Source organism: Herpailurus yagouaroundi, unplaced genomic scaffold, assembly GCF_014898765.1.
Source record: "Herpailurus yagouaroundi ecotype Mexico unplaced genomic scaffold, PumYag 196, whole genome shotgun sequence".
Taxonomy (NCBI): Eukaryota; Metazoa; Chordata; class Mammalia; order Carnivora; family Felidae; genus Herpailurus; species Herpailurus yagouaroundi.
In genome coordinates, this window is record NW_024412427.1 from 441,849 (window position 1) to 464,408 (window position 22,560).

The following is a 22,560-nucleotide window of genomic DNA, read 5'->3' on the forward strand; positions in this document are numbered from 1 at the left end:
TGGTCTGGCCCCTTCCTCCCTTGTGCCATTTTGCACATGGAGTCTGAGTGGAAGAGAGACCGGCCTGGCATCTCCTCGTCTTGCCTCGCCTCCTTGCTCGGCTGCTGTTTCCTCAGACCCAGACCAAGCCCACAGGTGGCGGTGGGGCAGGAGAGGAGCTGGGCTTACCGGTGTGGAACAGGGTTCTCTAGACTTGAGAACTTAGATTCCATCCCCTACACACACACCCTGGGGTGTGCATCCGGGTTCTCTGGAGGGCTTGCTACCCCACAGACCACCAGGGCCTAGGCTAGAGTGTCTGAATCTGCACATCTGCGGGGCCTGAGAATGTACATTTGCAGATTCCCAGGTAATGCCACTGCTGCTAGTATGGGGACTATTCTTTGGGATCTGTCGTCCCAGGGGGCCTCAGCCGCAGGTGGGTAACTTAGACGCCCAAGGAGGGGCTGGTGCCCTTTCTGGCTGTCAAAGGCTGACTGTTAGCTACCTTCTGTGTTCTAGCTCGGTGATTCTTCAGGAGGCCAGTCCCACCCCCTCTGGGGGTGTTTGGGAAGTATGTGGGGGTGCTTTTAGTTGTCACTGTGTGTGGGAGTACTGCTGGCAGCGAGTGGCAGGGTGCCCAGGTGGTCCTTATGATGGGGAAGAGCTCTCCCTTCCAAAAATCTAGTGCGTTCCATTAAGAAACCTGGAAACGCACAATTTGTTTTTCCTGAATGTGCCCCTAACTTTTCCACTGATGTGTCTTTGCTCATGTACTTTCTTCTTTAAAGAACTCTACCCACCAACGGGCGCCTGGGTGGCTCAGTCGGTTAAACATCAACTTCGGCTCAGGTCGTGATCTCGTACTGCGTGAGTTCCAGCCCCGCGTTGCATTCTGAGCTGATGGCTCAGAGCCTGGAGCCTGCTTCAGATTCTGTGTCTCCCTCTGTCTCTACCCCTCCCCCGCTTGCATTCTCTCAAGGATAAATAAACGTTAAAGAAAAAAAAATCTACCCACAGATGAAACAAAAACATCCCAAATACCCAAAGCTTTGCCTAATTGCTTTCAATTTTGGCCTGGCCCAGGGGCCATTTTGTTTGGGATGCATTTCCTTGTGGCCCCCAAAACACCTTTTCTAAACGCACATATTCTGACAGTTGAGCAGGGTTATTTGGGTTTATCAGGTCCACATTCAACAACCCCCAAAACTCCTTCCTGCGGTCCCTCCAAGCCTGTGGTGATTGGTCCCAACGGTGTCTATCTGGTGACCTTTTTAAAATCCTGAATCAGGCCGTCGTCATTTGCTCGTTACTGGCTTTGGTTTGCACCTGCTGCTTTTTATGTGAAACTCAATCTCCTGAATACCTCAGTTTAAGTTTTATTTTGATAGTCTACACTCATGATACACAAAGTACACAAGGGTACACCGTGAAAAATAATCCCTCCCCCACGCCCTGAATGTTTTCTTCCACTAGTTGCACTTTCGAACTCTGTAATGCTTTTGTGTTCATCCAGAATGTTCTAGGCTTGTGCGTACTTAGATATATGACATCTTTTTTGGGGTGTGTTGTCTATTAACGGTGCTTAGAAATGTGTTGCTTTTTTTTTCACTTAATGCAGAAGCTTGGAGATGGTCATACATCCGTTTGTGTAGAAGTGTCTTTAAAAAAAATTTTTTTTTTTGACATTTTTATTTATTTTTGACACAGACCTGGAGCGTGAGCAGGGGAGGGGCAGAGAGCGAGAGGGAGACACAGAATTGGAAGCAGGCTCCAGGCTCTGAGCTGTCAGCAGAGAGCCTGATGTGGGGCTCAAAGCCACCAACTGTGACGAGATCATGACCTGAGCCAAAGTTGGACGCTCAACCGACTAAGCCACCCAGGCGCCCCAAGGTGCCTTCTTATTCTTAAGGGCTGCAGAATATTCCACTGTATGAGAGGTGCCTGGCTGGCTCAAGAGCATGTATGTGACTCCTGATCTCAGGGTTGTAAGTTCAAGCCCCATGTTGGATATAGAGGTTACTTAAAAAAAAATAAATAAAAAAAATAAAAAAGGATATCCCACCATATGGCTGTGGTATGGTATTAGACTAGTCCTTAATTTGTGGACGTGTAAGTCATTTCCAGGCTTGGGTACAACACCCAGTGCCTCTCAGTTGAATTTTCTTGCGGGTACTCTGCTTCCTATGATTGTATCTGTGGAATGTGTTTCTAGGAGGACATTGTTGAGTCAAAGACTAGGTGGGGAAGGTGAGAGACTCTTTACTGTGAGGGTGGAGTGGGGTGGGGATCTCTGCGGGCCTGAGAGAGAGGAGGTTCCCTCTGGGGGAATGCCAATCCCAGGCGGCACCTTTTCAGTGAGTGTTCCCCCCTAACTAGCTATGCTGTGCCTCTGGGCCAACCCTTTGGCTCTCTCTGGGCCTCCATTTGGATGTCTGTGGGATGGTCCTCCAAGCTCTGGGGTCTGTTCTCCCTCAAGGTGCCTGTGGTTAACGTTTAATTTCCTCGCGGGGCTGTGTCTCAGCGCAGCACCCAAATGCTGAAGGCTTATTCAGGATTTTTCTGAAGTTGCCCGGTGAGAATGGAGAGTTCCATTCTGTGGACTGGATTTCGCAAAAGCAGTTCACTGTCTCCTTTAACGAGCCTATTGGAAGATGCTCTGCCTTTCATTCAAAGGACCCCCCCTCCCCGCCCCGCCCCCGGAGGCCTTGCTTGTATCCATCCGGGACCATGTTCATCTGCCCCAGTGGCCCCTGTCCACACTCGGAGGTCAGTGACGCATGGCGCGGCCCGCGTGCTGGGGCTCGCCCGCAAGTTAGATCTGGAGGAGGAGCGTCGTCAGGTTACCTTTGGGGGTAGTCGTCGTTCTGGATTCCACACCCCACCCCATCACCTCTGCTCTCACGCACCGTCTCTCCTCGTGCCTGTAACATCTTTCTCAGAACGTAAGGCGCATCATGCTGCGCCATTGTTTCGTCCCTACGCTCATGAGACAGCCATCGGGTGTGGAATGAATGGATCCAAGGCCTTGCAGGTGAAGAGTGGGTGGTGGTGGACGTGTCTGTGTTTAAATGAGATGCTGGGAGAGTAAAAACGGAAAGGACTGAATCGGCGAGGGTGAGGCTGGCCTGGCTCAGATGCGAATCAGCGAACGTGTCATTTATGTCCATCTCTTCGGCGGAGAGTAGCAAGCACGACACCGTCAACGTTGGCCTCTTCCGCAAAGGAGTGTGTGCGCCTTCAGTTTCTAGAAGTGTGTGGGCTGGTTGGTCGATCTTTCATGGTTTTCTGCCTGTCGCCGTCAGGAGAAGAAGTGTTTCTTTGCGATGTAGACAGGGCACCAGTGCCCGTGCGACAACTCATGGCGGCTGGGTCGTGGCCTGGTCGGTGGGGACACAATGGGGATTTTGGCCAAAGGGAGAGCACGCTTCCACCCAAAAGTGGCCTGTGGGGGTGCAGATCCACCTGGTGGTATCAGGCCCTACAGGCCCTGATCTGGTTTTTGTTTTTGTTTTTTAAGAGAAGCCAGAAACCTAGGTTGTTATGTGAAGTTTCTCAATTTTATATTTTGGCAGTGAATTAAAATGTTAACAAATGGTATGTAGGCTGAAGAAAGACGGTCTGACCTTTGAGCCAGTTAACCGAAGAGCCGGGGTAAGTAAGTGTATTCTAGGAGGAGGACCACTAAAATGGCATTGGGCCCGGGGACAAGATGCGCTGTGCGCCCCCACACCCACACCCGCTCCCTGTGGGGGCTGGGCCTCCCTGACTGCTTTAAAATATGTGGTCCTGTGTGTCTCTTTCAGATCCTGGCTCCACAGAGAGAACAGCCCAGAAAAGAAAGTTCCCCAGCCCTCCGCATTCTTCCAATGGCCACTCGCCACAGGACACATCAACAAGCCCCATTAAAAAGAAAAAGAAACCCGGCTTACTGAACAATAACAATAAGGAGCAGGTAAAGGGCCGCTGGGAATGGTGTCCACACCAGCAGGACGAAGGCTGTAGTGGGAAGCGGTTCAGCTTTCCGGGGGTTTCTGACAGCCGCTGTTCTTGGCATTTAGCAGGCTGCCTTGCTGCAGCTGTCATTTGCATAGGACAAGAAGGACAGCCCAAAATGGGTCTGTGTAGCGATTTCTGTTAGCTTTTCAGATCTGTGTTGGGGACAGGGCAGTGACCCAGATGAGATGAAGGATACTGTGCTTTAGGATTTGGGGATTTTCCTTGGATTTTATTTTTGCACTCTAGGGCTGTTTCCCCACGTGGCCTGAGGATTTTTTTCCTGCTAGGCCAGGCTGGTAGGATGGTTCTGAGCTCTGCCTCGGGGTGGCTGTGTGGCTAAGGCAGGCTCCCTCCTGGTCTCAGCTTTCTCATCTGTAAAATAACGGGTTTAAGTCTGTGGTAAGACAGCTGCTGTCTCTACCCATTGTCCACTCTCCACTTTGGTGATTGGTCACCCCTTGGTCTCATTGCGTGTAGATCCCAGGCGGCACGAGTCTTCTCTAGACCCCAACCTCCTTCTGCAGCCAGGACCTATCAATGAGATAGGAATATCCATGAGCCATCTTGGATCTTGCTTAAGAAACCTAGTTTTAAAATTCTCGAACGTAAGCTAGATATTCTTCTGATTTAAAAAGACGAGAGCTGCTTTAGTGGACCCTGGGGTCCAGTCTCCTAGTATTGGAAGAAACAGGATGTCCCAGGGGTTCTGATACCATTTCAGCGGGGATTCCTTGGGATGTATTCATCCATCTTGTGCATTATGGAGTGCTGACGTGGGCCCTGGGGATTGGAGGTTGAATAAGACAGGGTTGTTACTTTCATGGGAAAGAAACCTAGCAACGGTTAAATGCCCAGAACTGGGAGAGGGGTACATTTCTGCACACTAATCTATTTCCATTCTCAAAATTACATAGTGAAATGCCAGCTCTGCCTTTGCCGTGTGGCTGTGGGCAAGTTAACCTCTTTGTGCCTGCTTTTCTCATCTACTGATGGGAATGAAGGTCCTGCTCCTGATTGCACAGGGTTGTTGGGATGAACTGAGCCCACTGATGCAAATCATAATAATAAAAATTAAGCCAGGCTTGACACGAAGTGGAATAATCGCACAAACCATGTGTGAAATCGAGAAACGACAGCTGTAAAAGTGTTCTAGAACTGGGCTGTTCGGTAAGATTGCCACAAGCCATGTGTGGCCACTGAGCACCTACCTGCAAATGTGACCCAGGGACCGATTTTTTTTTTTTTTTTTTTTCCCCTGGGTTGGATAGTGCAAGTCTAATGAGTTGGGAATCCTGTTCAAAGAGAAGAAACAGATGGGTCCTAAATACATTTTTAGGGAGATTGAGAAAGATACGCCAGTATTGGCAATAATAATCATAAAAGCAGTGTTGGCTCACTCCCTGTTGTAAGCATTTTTCTGTGTTAATGTTTATAATCTTCCTGTGAGAAAGGGCTGTAATTATCTCCCTTCTGCAGATGAAAACATTGAGGTTCAGAGAGGTTAAGTTGTCTCCTCAAGGCCTCTGAGCAAATTAGAAGTTGCATTCGAGCTCAGGTCGGCCGGTCTGGCTTAAAGCAGTGGCGACCATCTCTGTCACCCAGGAGCCATCCCGTAGCTGCTGGGAGTGAAGACTGAAAACGAAACCCCGAGGCCACAGATAATCCCCAAACCTTAATTTAGCTAGTAATTGAACTTCCTGGGCAAACCTCCCTTATCGGATACCAGGACGCCTCAAGGCAGATACTGTCCCCTCTGTGCAGAAAGCCTTCTCCTTCGGCCTCTCTCTGTGTGTGCGCGCACACGCATCATGCTTTTTGAATTCCTACCTGTCCTTTAAGGAACTGGCTCGTAACTCTCTTTCTGGAAGCGGATCAGCTTGGGCAGTCCACACGTTTTCTTCTCTCCCTTCCCCATCCATGTGTACCATTTCTCTTAACACACGAGGCCCGTGAACACAATGTCGGTCCATGTTTCCCTGAGAAATAGCCACAGGGTGGAGGTTCGCATAGGCACAGTGCGTTCTAGACGGAGAAAAGAGGAGACCCCGAGTAGCTGGACACAGGACACGGTGACGCTCCTGAATAATCTGTAATCTTCAGTATTGATAGAGTTTACAGGACTGTTGCACAGAGGAAGTGTCCTGACCCACAGGTCGGACTCTAGCCTCACTGCATCTGGGAAATTCACTCTGGGACCTCGTCAGTTGCTTTCCTAGCTTTGAGCTTCAGTTACCTTGTAAAATAGGGGTTTGGATTGGGAACATTATAAGGTTGATTGTAGGTTTTTCAGATCTAAAACTCCCTGGGGCCCAACCGTCAGGAGTTGGCGAAAGAGAAACGGGCTTAACTGTAAAGAAATGAAATTCTTGAACCTTGACCCCATAATTCATTCTAGCATATGGTATTTGCATAGTAGCAACAGCCTCCCTCACGCACAGTCTGTTTTTCCTTAAGGGGAACTTAAATTCCTTAAAAAAAAAAATTCTTCTGGGCACTTTCCCTTTTCTCTTTCTTCATCTTAGAATTCTATAGCATTACAGAATTATGGAATTAAAGGCAAATTGTAGGTCCACGAGTGCTGGGTTTTACCAATAATATAATTTCTTAGTCACCAACATTTGAAGATCAGGAGACTTCAAATAACAACTTGTATTTTTGGGTTCTTATAAAAACTCAGAAAAATCCAGCAACAGCTGGAGCGGAGTAGAGCGTGCTCCTTTAGACGGAGGGCCTGTGGGCTGTAGATTTCCACACTCCCCACCCCTCCCCGCAGCGTGACACCCGACTTGCTTTGCTCATTCCCTCTGCCTCCAGTTCTCTTAAGTGTCCGAGTGCTTTTGGTTTTGGGCACATGTCAAGATTCTTCTCCCCTTCCTCCCTTTTTCTTCTACTGTCTTTTTTGTGTTCAAAAAATAAATCCTCCCTGGCCTTATAGAAACACCCTCCCTGCCCCCATATTTTTCCATTTTTGGTAGAGACCTATTATGACCAAGTGGAGACGGGGGTTGAATTTTTAAGGTTGGACCCTGTTTCACTCATTTTTCACGTATTAGGAATTCAGTACTTTTAGGGAGTTGCAAGAGGAACTTTAAAACACACTTTAGTTTTAGGGAAAAAAGTATTTAGGGCTTACAGTTCATTTTTTATGGCTCTTTGGTCCAGTGGTTTTGCCCTGTAGGAACGGTTTGAAAACATGTAGGTGGTTTTTCTACATCCCAAAGCCTGGAAGGATGCTCTGGCATTTTGTGGAAGAAGGTTAGATTGCCAAACGTCCTGCAGTCGATGGCCCAAGAAATATCTTCCCTCCAATGACATTAGGGCCTTTACTGAAAAATACCATTCTAACTTTCAGTTCTCAGGACATCTGACTTTGAAGACTCCTTTCGGGAGGTTTATTTTTCTTTTATTTTTTCCCCATCGTTAAAGGATTGAGAAATAATCTGCTAACAGATTGGGTAATATCTCTGATCAACTATGGCAAAGAAACGATGGGGTCCCTCCTCACTGCCCCTGAGCACAGGGTATATACATACCATAAATGGGTGGGCTAGAACTTACTTTCTCGGGCCCACGCATTGTCTTAAGAACTTAAACATACTCCGGAAGTCCCTTGTTGGGCTTGTTGGGGCAGTGTATTCATAGTTGGGACTGTGAAGGGGGTTGTAGGCTTGCTGGCTTCTCCCTCAGCCCAGGCAGCACTGGGAGAGTGTATCTGCCTCGCTGCCCCGATCACTGGAGCTGTCCTGGGGCTGCTGCTTAAGAGGGGCCAAGTTCTCCCTCTCCCTGTTGTCTTGCCAGCGTCCAGGCTGAATGCCAGTGACATTCCTCACACTCCAGGGCTGGGCAGTTTTTCCTTAGAGCACTGTTTGTGCTTTAAATGCTGAAGAATAAAAGTTGGAACAAGGACTCTTTTCACTTACATATGTTATCTCTGTGCTCCAGGTAGGGATTCGTGTTTGTGGCCTCTCCACAGGGGCCCCTCCATGGTCCCACATGTACTCTGTGCTCCCACACAGCCGGCGTACCCCTTTTCCGGTTTACACAGACCAGGTGTCAGCTCACCACAGCCTGTGAGCCGGGTGGGCCCAGAGCCTGTTTTTGTAAATAAAGTTTTATTGGCACGCAGCCACGTTCATTCATTTACATACTGTCTCCGGTTGCTTTTCTGCTACTGTGGCCGGCCTGAGCAGTTGTGCTAGAGAGAGATCACATGACCTGCAGAGCCTCAGCTATGAACTGTCTTCACAGAACCCTTTGTAGAAGTTTTGGGTCACTGGTATGAGACTGAGGTGTTCTAGAAGTGAGTTCATGAGCCCATCTGTTTTCTTGTTAATCAGCCTGTGGAAGAAGCAGGGAAATAACATTTGCTCACACAGCCTGCAGTTATCCTGTAAGAACATAGGTTGCAACCTTACTAGCAGGCTGGTAACACACCTTATACATAGGGGGGAGAAAATCATAACTCCTTTCACCTGGAATGGTTCGCTTTTCCTCTTTTAAATGTTCCATATTTGTTACCAGCCTGTTTGTCAGGAGCAGGAAATAGCAGATGAGGCAGGTATCTGATTGAGATTAGCGGCCAGCCCGTTCTCAGCAATACAGCTGCTGCTTGTGGAACGAGGGACTAGCCTGCAGAGCGTTTGGAGCAGCCTGGCACCCCGCCCCGCCCCGTGATTCCCCCCCAGGAACATCCATTCCCAGCCAGTTGTGGGGTGGGGGTGAGGACTTGGGGTGGGGGGAAGCTTCGCTTCACGAGTGGCCATCCTGGGCTTCTACTAGACAGGAAGGACCTGGGCTGCCTGTTAGGGAGATTAGCTGGCCTTTCGATCCTTCCAGTTTTGTGTAGATTGACTCTTCCTGTCCTATTATTAACTTGCTGAAAGGAAGTCGGGCGCTGAGCTATGGCTTACTGCTATGTGGCAAAAGCCACAAAGGCATTCTGAAAGACCTCAGGTTGGAAATAGTTCTGCCCGCTTGATATGTGAGGCTTATCTTTCAGTACGAGGATCTTCTCCCCCTCTTCCCACTCCCCACCTACCTCTTCTTTCTTGTCGTCCTGCTTCTCCTCCCCTTCCCCCGTCCCCCTTCACCCCTTCACCCCTGTCTTCCTGCCCCAAATGCACACAACCATTTCCTAGGCAGATAGCGAACGTTGTACATTGTGGTTCTCAACCAAGGGCTGTTTTACCCCCGAGGGACGTTTGGCGATATCTGGAGACCTTTTTGATCCTCACAGTTGTGTGGACGGGGTCCTGGCATCCAGGCACGGATGCTCCCACACATCCTACGGTGCACAGGACAGCTCCATCCCACAAAGAATTTTCTGGGCCGAACGACAGCAGTGAGGGTGCGAGCCCCCCCCTTCTGTGGAGTTCCTAGCTGTTTTCCGGTCCCCCCCCCCCACTCCAGCTCTTTGCATGAAACAGAAGGTATTTTTGAACTACAGAGAATGTTCTGTGAGGGGGTCACTTGGGCATTAGAGTCTCCTCACCCGGCATCGTCTTATACAGGGAATCAGGGCGAGAGAGGGAGCTGTGAGACCCCTGATCTGGGCCTGGGGGCCAGAGGAGTTGTTTCAACCTAGTGTTTTCAGCTCTTCGGTTAGAGTAGCTGTGTGTGTCCTGCGTCCCTCTCTGGGTGGTCGTGAGGACAAAATGAATATAGCGTGTATGATAGTATGTTGAGTATGCGGTCTGGAGAGAATATTGTAACGGTGTTATTCTCTGGAAACCCAAATATAGAGCAGTGCACCAGACCTGAACCAGGGAAAGAACGGGGCTCAAATATTATGCAATCATCCTTAAAAATCTTAGTTGTTTTCTTAGTAGAAATGAGAGTGGGGAGGCTTAGAAGGATGGATTAAAAAAGATCTGCTAAGGAAGCATCTGGGAGGCTCTTTATCAAGGAGTATAGAAATAGCAGGCATTTTGAGAACGTTAAAACCTCATAATAAAAACCAGGAACAAGACACAACTGCTTGTAATCTTGACAGTTTCTTGACAGTTCTGGGAATTATCCTGGGTGGGGGGGGGGCGGGGGAGGGTCTCGGGATAAAATAAGGGCCTCATATAAATTAGGAAAAAAAGAAAAGTAGTATAAAAATATTAGAGATGAATAGACAAAACAGATGTTGCTTAGAGAAGATATTTAAAAAAAATTTTTTTTGATGTTTATTTACTTTTTAGAGAGAGATGGAGACAGTATGAGCAAGGGAGGGTCATAGAGAGAGGGAGACACAGAATCCGAAGCAGGCTCTAGGCTCTGAGCTGTCCGCACAGATTCCAGCCTGATGCAGGGCTCGAACCCACAAACTGCAAGATCATGACCTGAGCTGAAGTCAGAGGCTCAACCGACTGAGCCACCCAGGCGCCCCGAGAAGATACTATTTTTAATCAGTAAACTAAGAACCATTTATTTGCGAGGTCAGGATTGGAAAAATCCAACATCATTTCTATGTACCAACAATAACTACTTAGACAAGAGAGTAGAAAAAATCCCATTCATAGTATCAACAGAAATTAGGCAGCTTTAACCAGCATATGAGATCTTTGTGGAGGAAACGGTAATGTTTTGCTGACAAGGAGGGAAAGAAGTTCCCTGTCAGAGACAGGTGCTGTGGTTGTGGAGATTAGCTATTATCCATAGAAATCGAGGCTCCAAGTGGGTTGAGGATCTTTAAGAAGACCACGTAGGCAGTCACTGGGTCACTTTGATGCTTACCACCAGACTCTCTCGTAGTACTTCTGAAATACTGTATTTGTTACTAATTTCCAATAGACGTTTTCCCGATAAGTTTCTTCTGAGTGATCTTACATGTTTGGAGTATGTCTTTGCTGGATTCTATAATTTATTATTAGGGAGACATTTCTCGTGTTTTGAGGACATTACCATGTTCAAGAATCATAGCTTCAGGAAGCCTCTGATTGGCTCTGATACTTTATGCATTGTGGGGGGTAGACATAAAAAATGAATGCCCCCCCCTTTTTTTTCTGTGACTTCAATTCAGTTGGTCTGTTCTCCAAAAGCCCGTGGAAAGAATCGTAGGGTGAATTGCCACACATTTGTTGGCTTTGTTTAGACTTCCATACCTGTGTTAATAATATTAGTAATGGCAGCAGTGTGTTAAATGCGTATGTTGTTATATCGTCTCGTTTAATCCCAACCAGAATTCCGTGAAATTGGGTATTATCATCCCCATTTTACAGATGAGAAAATTGAAGCTGAGAGATGAAGAGATTTGCCCAGGGTCATGCAGCTGGTAGAGCTCAGATTTCAACCTGGGTGTGCCTAGGTCGTAGCCATTGTAACTCTTGTGTTAGGGTAGCCTATTAACTCTGGTCAGACACCAGCTTTTCAATCTATGGCTTCTGTCGATAGAGGAGAGAGGGAGAAAAGGAAAGTATCTTAGTATCTAACGAGCTGCAAACTGTGTATTTAGTAGAGTAACCCAAGATAGCTTTGTAATGAATGTGTGAAATGCTGTGATTTTCTTTTGTTGTTGTTGACGTATTTGTTCAAATTCCTTTTGCGAATGCGCATGTGTTTTGAAACTGAACCTGTCTCTCTTGCCTACATTTCAGTCAGAACTAAGACATGGTCCGTTTTACTATATGAAGCAGCCACTCACCACAGACCCTGTTGATGTTGTACCGCAGGATGGACGGAATGATTTCTACTGCTGGGTTTGTCACCGGGAAGGCCAAGTCCTTTGCTGTGAGCTCTGTCCCCGGGTTTATCACGCTAAGTGTCTGAGACTGACATCGGAACCAGAGGGGGACTGGTTTTGTCCTGAATGTGAGGTTAGTTCCTGACGAACGAATGCATTCTCTGCCTCAGTTCCTCTCCTTTTTCTTTCTTCCTTTGATTTTAAAAGTTTCAAATCATCCAGATATGGAAAAAAAAAAAAAAAAAAAAAAAAGAAATTTCTTGCATTCCCCTTGTTCTGTCCTGGTCACCCCCCTTTGGGGACCAGCTTTGGCAGGGGCCTCAGCACTGCGGCTTTTTGGAAAAACAATTGCACTGAGTATTGGTTTTGATTCTTCCTGGGTCTTTGGATCACTCTGGGATCTGGAACCTTCTCCGAATTCTCCCATAATGAACATTTCAGAAGTTAAGTCCTAAACCGTTAACCGTTCCCATGTCTTGAAACGATCGCGTGCGGGGGTCTCCTCATCTTGGATGGCGTCTCCTGCTGCTTCATTGAATCATCGGTGGTAGCCGAGCCCAGAAGACCACTTTTGGTTGCATGCTGCTGCTTATGGCTGTCCTCTGATGCTCTCAGGCACGCCACAGCTGTTTCTGCAGTGCCCATTGGGTGCTAGGGATTCGGCAGGGAGCAAAAAGGGGCACGCATTACAAGCTTTTCAGGAGAAGAGGACGAAAACCCAACGAAAGGAATCAAAGAGGAGGAATGGGGAGTAGGGAGGGAGGGTGGAGGGCGTTTTCCGTTACAAGTGAAGAGGCCCAGGAAGGTCTCCCTAAGATTTGAGAGGGAAGAGTGAGCTGCCTTCAGGCAGAGGGTGCTGTGGGCACAGAACCAGAGTAGAAGCCTCGTGAGGAACACGCATCCGGGTCGGAAAGCCGAAATGCTTTCCGTTAACACCATCATTACTGTTCTCCTCAAATCTGAGGTGGCTTCTTTTCTTGGCGACTTGCAGTTAGGACGCTTTTTCAAAATGCTGCAAATGATGTCATCTGCAGACTCATTTCATGCAGAGTGTCACTTCGGTTCGAAGGTATATTAGAGCTTGGTCTCAAACAACGAGATCTTTAGGGAGGAGAAAAAGCAAGCTTTATCAATAGTGGTGATACTGCTTTTGTGTTGGGAAAAGAGAAAAATAAATACTTGAAAAGAAACTTGACATCAGATCGATACGATGATGACGTTTTAATGGTGTTCTGTGCCTGAGATTGTGAAAGATGGCGGCAGGCTCCCGTTGGGTCCCTCAAGACGGGGCGACGTGTCGGACGTGCTTTGCTCAGCGATGCCCTCTTGTTGTGGGGCTCCACCTGGTTCTGTTACATTCAGGGTGGGCAGCGGAGCCTTCATCCGTGTCCTTGTGTCTTGACCCACCCTTCCCGATGGTTTAATAATTTTCCAGAAACGAGAGTGGCTTTTGCTGCAGATAGATCTTGATGAATGTGGACTGGAACATGTGGGATTTATTTTGCTGCGTAGAAAGAGCCCAGAGGCAGGGCCAGGCCAGGGTTTGTTCATAGCCAGACTCTTTCTGTTTTCATTGTTGAGGCGGTATGTCCCCCATGGCCATAGGATGGCTGCTGGGTTTTTTTTTTTTTTTATCACTTGTGTCTAGACAAAAATCCCTCTAAGGGGAGGAGTGTTTTCTCTTTTCAACCCTTTTCAAAATCAAGCAGAAGGACTTTGCCCTTCAGCCTCCAGCTGACTTGCCCTTGGCCTCACTCATTGGTCAGGATCGGATCGGTCCTCATGCAAAAAAATCTTGGAAATGCCTCTCTGGCACTTGGAATCTATATGGTGGGAACCAGGCACTGCCAGCCGGGAGAGAGGGATTGGGGATGGAGGACAAGTGAATTTGTTCGCCATGGATAGTTACCTGGAAACACACAGCAGTTCAAACAAACAGGTGTTCTGTGTCTAAGGTTTCGGGCCACACATTTCTTCCAGGGGTGCATTGGCAGTGCAGTCAACTGGGAAGACTGGCTGTTTCAGGCTCTGGGAGCCGAGCAGTTAGACGCATGCGTCACATACCGTTTTCAGCTTCTGAGCAACTCTTCTGTTGCCCCTTTCCTCGACAACCAACCAGACACATCTGAAAGTTCCTTTTGGAGGATCCAGAGATATAAAGGATGAAAACTAAATCAAGATTAATTGGAGAAAACTTTTCTCAGCTCTCCCTACACAGATGGTTAAAGAGTGTTTCCTGACATCATCAGAATTTGCTATTTTCGTTGTTGTTGCTACATAAGGAGTCTGACTCCGGGATATGGTACCAGATTTACATAGCAGAGTCTGGTTTCAGACATTTCTCTGGGCCTCTTCTTTGATGGGAATTTCCCTTTCAAGATGACATTTATTTCCCATGGAGACAGACAACGAGACTGTGCGCCTTGCGTAGTAGTTTGCCTAGAATGTCCTGAGTGGGTTCACATCCGTGGTGACAGAGAATGAAGCCATATTTATGTTTAGTTCACTGTCACCCCTTGGATTGTTTCTACGGAGAAGACTGTCCTTTTCCATCAGTGATGTCATTGAGTGTAATGCCTCATCAGTTTCCTGAAAGGTAGCCCAGAACCCTAAGGGGATCAAATTAAGTGACTGATTTCATTGTGTACAGAGATACCCTGGAACCGTCAGTGGTCTTTCCTTTTCACATCCCCTTCTTAGAACCCACAACCGTAATCGTGAGTTTTCATCTTTCTCTGATTGGGTCATCTTCATGGTGCAAACCCTTCCCAGATAAGGTCATCAGTGGATTGATGTGCCTCTTAATTTTTATCTACCGATTCAGTGTATGATCGAGTAGATTGGGGTCCTTCTCCAGTGAAACAACCAGTCTTGTTTGGATGGAAAGGATTTTTTTTCTTTTTATATGTGCCTATCGGAACACATAAAAGGGAGGAAAGGGAACTATGTATGGGGATAGTAACTTTTTTCTAACCGGACGTTTGTGTGATTTTTGACTTGTAGAAGATTACAGTAGCAGAATGCATCGAGACTCAGAGTAAAGCCATGACAATGCTCACCATTGAACAGCTCTCCTACCTGCTCAAATTTGCCATTCAGAAAATGAAACAGCCAGGGGTAAGAAGAAAGTTCCTCTTGATACAAGCATAAGCGGGAAATAGCGACTTTTGTTATTTTCTGTTAACATTCTGAGTGGTCTCTGCTTTCCAGACACCTGTGCGAACTCTGGGCCTTCTTAGGTGCCCGGTTCAAATACCTGTAAATTAAATACGAGGTATGACGACGTTCGGTTAATTCTCTCTGGTGAGCACTCTGTGTCCCCAGGGAGTGTAATCGGGAAATGGCATACAGTAGAAAGTTGGTGGGGATTTAAAATTCTGATTGGTTGTGAAGTGAAGCCTCATACTCATACCCCATCAGGTAAGGAGCTTTTGTGTTTCTTCCCTTGGGAATTAGGAAAACTCCATTTCAACGACGGCATGCAGTACAGCCGGTTTATTTAGAGTCAAGGTCTGATGATGGAACCTCCAAGTAAAATGCAACCTGTCAAGAGGTGGAGAATTTGGTTAAGTTCCTTCAGTTTTGAAACGGGATTTGACGTACAACCCGTGCCCCTTAAAGAAAATCCAGATGGGAAAGCAGGGGTGCCACATTTAGCCGGCATGCACTGTTTACCAATGCTTCCCTTCCCCAGAGGCCTGGTCACATCATACACACCCACGGTGGTGTTACTTTTTTTTTTTTTTTTTTTTTTTAATTTTTTTTTTAACGTTTATTTTTGAGACAGTGCGAGAGACAAGAGTGCAAGCAGTGGAAGGGCAGACAGAGGGAGACACAGAATCCGAAGCGGGCTCCAGGCTCCGAGCTTTCAGCCCAGAGCCCGATACGGGGGCCCCAACTCACGAACCCTGAGATCATGACCTGAGCTGAAGCTGGACGCTTAACTGACTGAGCCACTCAGGCGCCCCTGGTGTTACTTTTCATGTGACCTTTTTCAGGAGGATGGTGGTAAAACGCCTGGTTCTTAAAAATACGTTGGGCCCGTATCATCACCATGTTAGGACATTCTGCGGATAGACGAATCTAGAGAAACTTGAGGGTAGGGTTTTCCTTTTCTGGTTTGCACAAAGGCACCATACGGGCTAGTCGTGACCCTTTGTTAAACTCTCCAGAGTCTGCTTTCTAAGTCAAGTGAATATACAGCCAGGTTGAAACTCAGGGTATTGAGTGTAGCCCCTGTGGCCTCATTTCTTAAAAACAACAACAAACCTCCAAGCTTTTGTTTTGAGATTAGATTCTGAAATTCGATACCATGACAGGAATTCAGAGCGTGCCAATTGGGTGTTGCTAAATTGGGTATCTGTTTGTCTCTTTAACAAAAATCTCTGTCAATGGAAGCAAAAGCCTGGATGGCCTCAGTTTGGAAAGAAAAACAGGTCTTTTTTTTTTTTTTTTTTTAAACCGTAGAGTCGTTTTTATGTTGAGTGACAAGGAATTACTTCCTGCTTTTTCATAGGCTGAATGATATCTGCTGAGGACTGTTTACAAAAAGAATAGATTCATGTGGAGTTCTCAACACTGTAGAATTATAAGCCAAAAAGAAAAATCGAAGAAGGCGTTAATTTCTCACATAAATTGTTTGATGTAAAATCAATCAGGGCAGAAAGTTGCTGATGATATTGAAGCATCTTTTTTAACTTGGAATGGCCAGACACTTTCCTTCTGGGCAAAAGAGGGCTCCCATGACAGCAAATGGTAGCCCTTTCAGATGCCTTGCTTGAGTATCATTTGGTGTTTCATTAAATCTTTTAGATATTGACAGATTGATTTTTAAGAGCTTAAGATTTTATTTTTATTTTTATTTTTTAAAAAATATTTTTATTATTGAGAGGGAGAGAGACAGAGAGTGAGCAGGAGAGGGGCATAGAGAGAGGGAAACACAGGATTCAAAGCAGGCTCCAGGCTCTGAGCTGTCAGCACAGAGCCCGACGAGGGGTTTGACCTTGTGAACTGTGAGATCATGACCTGAGCCGAAGTTGGAAGCTTAACCGACTGAGCCCCCCAGGTGCCCTGGATTTTAATTTTAAATATATATATTTTACTTTTGAGAGAGAGAGAGAGAGAGAGAGAGAGAGAACGCACGCACGTGCATACATGCGTGCATGAGCAGGGGAGAGGCAGAGACTCCCAAGCAGGCTCTGCACTGTCAACACAGAACCCGATGGAGGGTTTGAATTCATGAACCAGTGAGATCGTGACTTGAGCCAAAATTAAGAATCGATGCTCACCTGACTGAGCCATCCAGACGCCCCAAGATTTTACTTTTAAGTAATTTCTACACCCAGTGTGGGGCTCGAACTTATAACCCCATAGATCAAGAGTCACATACTCCACTGACCAAGCCAGGCAGGCATTTCAAATCTTTTGGATTTTTTTTTTATTAAAAAAAAAAATTTTTTTTTAAAAACGTTTATTTATTTTTGAGAGACGAGAGAGACAGAGCAGGAGGAGGGGGAGGGGCAGAGAGAGAGGGCGACACAGAATCTGAAACAGGCTCCAGGCTCTGAGCTGTCAGCACAGAGCCTAACACGGGGCTCGAACTCCCAGACCGTGAGATCATGACCTGAGCCGAAGTCAGTTGGATAACCAATGGAGTCACCCAGGCGCCCCTCTTTTAGATTTTTAAATATTGGTAACACCACCCATCGACAAACCGGGCCTTGCATTTTGAGCTGATTCACGTAGGGCTTAAGAGAACATGGATCAATGTGAAAAATGTTGACATGGTCCCTGTGTTGTGGGTAATTTGGCTTCTTAAGAGGGGAGCAAAATCTCAATGTCTGAATTTTCCCCCCGAGTGTAAAATATCTGTTGGCCCTTTAGGGGGACTTTATTTACTGTGTCATCCCTAGGTGTGACTAGATTTCACTGACAGTCCGTTTTGCAGGATTTTTGCAGGACATTGATAAGCCTTATTCACCATTCACGTTCAAAGTAGCTGATTGTGTGCTCTCTTGTTGATCTTAATAGAAGAGGACAGGACCTGTTAATTTGGGTATATATTGAAAACAAAACAAACAACAAAACCAGAACAGCTCCCATGATGATTGATGACCCTTCAGAACTAGAACTTGAACCAGCTTGGTATACTCCCTAAGGTCATTCCTGTATGGAAACGCTTAGAACTGTATCGTCTGAAAAGTTGTCTCCATTTGAAAAGTACTTTGTTGCTATTAATACTCTGTCTTCCTCAGTAATGATGGGTTTGTGTGTGTGTGTGTGTGTGTGTGTGTGTGTGTGTGTGCACCTCTTTTCTTTCTTTTATAGACGGATGCATTCCAGAAGCCTGTTCCATTGGAACAGCATCCCGACTACGCGGAATACATCTTCCATCCTATGGATCTTTGTACATTGGAAAAGGTTGGCCTTCATCAAAGAACCTCACCGTTGTAGCCCCGAATTATCGAGATGCCTAACGACCCTTCCTCACTTCCTGTGCCCCATCTCAAGTTAGATGGTTTCTCTACCTTTCCCCTGCGCCATTTTTATTTGGATGGAAGAACCATTGATCCCATAACTTCTGTAACATTCTTCCAAGGATTGCAGTGGAGTGCCGGATTCTACTGATCAGCTCCAAATGTTACTTCTGCTGGTGATTGCAGCTTTATACCTGAAAAAGTCACACTTCTACGAATTAGTGATTTGCTTGGTTTGAGGCCTTCTTACTCCTCTCTCTCTCAGAGGTGCTAATGAGGGCAGAAGGAAGGAGAAAAGAGAAAATGAAGTGTTTGGAAAACCTTCAGATTGCTGATAAAGACGTGACTCCCTAGAACTTATTCTACTGATACGGATATGTCTTTAATGCCTGAAGATGTTTTTTTAAGAGTGCAGGCTAGAGTTCCATGGCGAAAATTGTTCTTGGAACACTTTAGATTATGCGCATCACTCTGGTGCTGATTTTCAAATTTTTGGCCCCAAAATACGGATAAAGAAAAGCATGGATCCGGAGAAAACATTGTATTGTTTTTATTGCTGACCACTAAATGCTGAGTCAAACCTGTTTTGGAAAGTTGCACACACCCTTATGGTATTTAGAAAAAGAAGGCATTAAAAAAAGACAGGGTTGGAATCCTAGCTCCATAAATTAGTAGCTTTGGAGCTTTGAATCAGTTCCTTAATATCACCATACCTTAGTATCCCCGTATGTAAAATTGCTATGATATCAAATGTGTCATTAAGTTCTCCCATCACAAGGCTCACGTGAGACTATTACAATTAGTCATAAACATATAAATATATATAAAATATCCTGGTTTATTGGAAAGGGCTGCTGGATAAATGACAGTTGCTTATATAAGAGGCCAAAATTCAAGTTACTGTGATGAATTCAGTGACTTCCTTTTTATAGGATTATAGATCTCAAATATGATAGCATCTTGGGAAATGGGTAAAAGCATTCGTTAATTTGGCAAATGACTGCGGAGGAAATAATGTGCGGGGGAGAGGAGAAAGGAAAAAAAATGATGTGGGGACACAGGTGTTAATTGGCTGCAGCTTGTATAGACCCGTGGGTTATTATACTCCTTGGCTTTTTCTCCCCAGAATGCGAAAAAGAAAATGTATGGCTGTACAGAAGCTTTCCTGGCCGACGCAAAGTGGATTTTGCACAACTGCATCATTTATAATGGAGGTGAGTGGCTTAGGTGGCTCCTACAGAAGAGCGTGTCATGCCCGTTCTCCCACCTTTCCTGAAAAATCTTGCTTTTTTTTCCTCGTGTGCCAGGGCCAGTAACTGAGAACATTTGTGTACAGATTGCTAATATTTATCAGTAGGGGATGGTGGGGTCTCTGCATTTTAAGATGATGAGTTGATGATCCATTTCCCCTGTACCAGCAAATCCACCTTCCTCCGTGTTTTCTGTCCTCATAGATTAGTTTTACATAGTCTAGAATTTTATATAAATGGAGTCCTAGTGCATTCTTCTGTGTCTGGATAATTTCATGCAGTATAGCTTTTTTTGGGGGGGGGGTGGCTAATGCATGTTTGTCTCCGTGGTTTTGTTCCTTTTTATTGCTGTGAGTGGTTTTTCGTGGTATCCATCTACAATTTATTGATCCATTCCCTTTGTCGATACTGAAGGATATTGGAGCTGTTTTCCGCTTTGGGCTGTTAGGAATAAAACCGCCGCGAACATTCTTGTGCAAGTCTTTGTGTGGATACACATTTTCATTTCTCATGGGTAAATATCTAGGTGTGGTAGGGCTGCTCCGTAGGTTTATATTTCAGTTTAGGAGGCATTGTGGCAAACTTTCTGCAAAGCGGTTGTATCCTTTTACACTCTTTTAGCCACGTGTGGGAGAGTCTTAGTTGTTCCCCAGTTCCAGCACTTGGTATTGTCTGTCTTTTTAAGTTTAACCATTCTTGAAGGTATGAGCGGTTATGGTGGTGGTCATTTGCCTTTCCCTTAGGACTAACGGTATCGTGTACCTTTTCATGTGTTTATTAGTCACCTGTATATCTTTTTTGGTAAAATATGTATTCAGATCTTTGGCCAGTTTCAAAAACTGGGTGGTCTGTGTTTTTATTATTGCATTTTAGGAGGTCTTTGTATTCTGGATAAAGTTGTGTCAGTTGCGTTTTTGTGGATTGAATCTTCTGGACAGAATGGAAGAGAATTTCCATTAAAATCTCCTCTCGTGGCCCCCTTCGTGTTGCCCTACCTTCTCCCACAGTCCTCTCTGTCTACCCTCTGGCCACGTAGAGCTCTCCGTGTCCTGCTCCATTCTGTTCCTCTTGTTCTCTGCTAGAACACTGCCTTGATGACTTTCTCATGTCCTTCAGTGTCAGCCTGTCAGTTCTCTGAGGTGCCTTCCCTTGTGACGCAGAAGGTGCTGTTGTTAGGAGATCTCACAGGACCTGTGCTTCCCCATGGTAGCGTTTATCACACTTCCTGGATGGTGCTATTTTTATTCGTTTGAGTTCCCCACCAGGATGTAAGATCTCTCTCTCTCTCTCTCTCTTTTTTTTAAGGACGTAAGATCTTTAAGAGCAGAAGCCCTGCCTTCTTCCTGTGTAGTCCTAGTGTAGATGGTTAGCTCGTGTGTAAGGGAAGAGGTATGAGTGGGTGGATGGCTGTTAAAAGCACCTGTTTTACATTATTAGCTCAGGAGCAGGGCCAGACGTGTGGGGAGGGGAGAAAGAGGCAAAGGGGCACTTGGTTGAAAATCTGTGTAAAGGTTATTAACTCAAATATATAGAAAGGCTGGGTAAGATCGTATAACCCAGTGGATGAGATTAGATGGCCATGTTGGCCATTGGCCAGGCAGAGAGTAGAGAGTAGACAATGGGAACTCCTTTCTGGTCTGAGGGGGTCACCACTGGACAGAGTTATCGGATCTTGTGAGTTTTTAAAGCAAGCCAGACATCGAGGAGTGTGTGTGTGGAACATCTTCTTGTCAACAAGTTTATGTTTTCTGAAAACACCACCATGTTTGAAGAAAGCACAGTTTGTTTGTTTGTTTGTTTTTTGCCATCCTGTCTTCCGGTTCAGCGAAGGTGAGGGATTTAGAGTTAGGTCTGGGGCAGATTTTCAACTCCTTAGCCAAGTAGTCCCGTGTAAACAACGACTCCTGAGCCTTGACATACTTATTAATGAAATGGGAACATTCATACCTGCTTCCTGATAAGGCTTCTTGAGTTAATAAGAAAATGTATTTTGAGGCACGAGACGTAGCAGAGCTACTCATTTAATTATTTTCTCTCCTCTGTTGCCCTTCATGGGCTGGAGTCTGGAACAATGGGCGAATAAGGCTCCTTTCCACTAATTGGAGCCTTTTGAATATAAAAGCATCTTCCAAATGTTCATCTGTGAACTGTAGGAATCCCACACAAATTGCTCAGTTTCAGAGGTAACATTGAGGCACCAAAGACTGGTCAGTGTTTCTGGGAAAAGTCACATAAGTTAAACTGATATTAGGAGCCAGAATCCTGTGTTTTAGCCTTTAAAAGCTTAATCCTGGGGGAAAGCAAGTTGAAAGGTTGTTAGGGGAAGTGTACTCCCGAAGCCGCGTGTTACAAACGTGTTTCCATTTGAATTAATCATTATTTTCTTACTTATTCCCTTAGGAAATCACAAATTGACCCAGATAGCGAAAGTAGTCATCAAAATCTGTGAGCATGAGGTATGTGTTTCTCACTGTCCTGTTTTTTTTTTTAATTTTTTTTTCAACGTTTTATTTATTTTTGGGACAGAGAGAGACAGAGCATGAACGGGGGAGGGGCAGAGAGAGAGGGAGACACAGAATCGGAAACAGGCTCCAGGATCTGAGCCATCAGCCCAGAGCCTGACGCGGGGCTCGAACTCACGGACCGCGAGATCGTGACCTGGCTGAAGTCGGACGCTTAACCGACTGCGCCACCCAGGCACCCCCTCACTGTCCTGTTTTAAATGCACCCAGAGTGAGGGGCTGGCGTGGCTGATTTCCATTTGCAGAATCTCTTAGTGGGTAACGGTAGCTGTTTTGGAATTTGTTGAGGCATAGACGGTGTCCCCGTAAAAGTGACAAAGAGGGGATCACCCCCGCCCCATATGCCGGAAATCAACGCTATCTGAGCCGTGATCTTCAAGAGGTGCAAATGACCTTTTATTATTCAGGCTTGCGTCATGGTCAGGAATGCGGCATCTTGAGTTTTCTTGGTTGCATAGATGGGGCTCTTAATTTCTTCACCCCATAGTCCGAGGCGTTGGGCCAGGCCCCTTTTAGTCTTCTTGTGAAAGATGTTTGGGTTTTAATGGTATTTGGGGGAAAGGTTTTGACTGTTTCTCAGGGAGTGGCCTGCAGAGTCCTAGAAGTCAGTTCCTCTTAGAAATACCCATGGTTTTGACGGTGCAGAAGAAGTGAACCTCCTGGGCCTA

At 46.0% G+C, this 22,560-nt stretch overlaps 1 protein-coding gene across 26 annotated transcripts in view; it reads left to right on the plus strand.

The window, feature by feature from the left end:
- Positions 1-22,560, plus strand: part of ZMYND8 (zinc finger MYND-type containing 8) — a 125,718-nt gene that overhangs the window by 35,170 nt on the left and 67,988 nt on the right. For 17 of the 26 annotated variants that reach the window (XM_040446837.1, XM_040446840.1, XM_040446836.1 and 14 more), the window contains 6 exons: positions 3,786-3,934; positions 11,559-11,777; positions 14,648-14,761; positions 17,972-18,064; positions 19,247-19,334; positions 21,771-21,826. In XM_040446837.1, the coding sequence (XP_040302771.1) occupies positions 3,786-3,934; positions 11,559-11,777; positions 14,648-14,761; positions 17,972-18,064; positions 19,247-19,334; positions 21,771-21,826 (719 nt within the window). Of the gene's footprint in view, positions 1-2,716; positions 3,634-3,785; positions 3,935-11,558; positions 11,778-14,647; positions 14,762-17,971; positions 18,297-19,246; positions 19,335-21,770; positions 21,827-22,560 lie in introns of those variants that run through there. The other 9 variants (XM_040446850.1, XM_040446849.1, XM_040446855.1 and 6 more) reach the window with 3 other exon arrangements.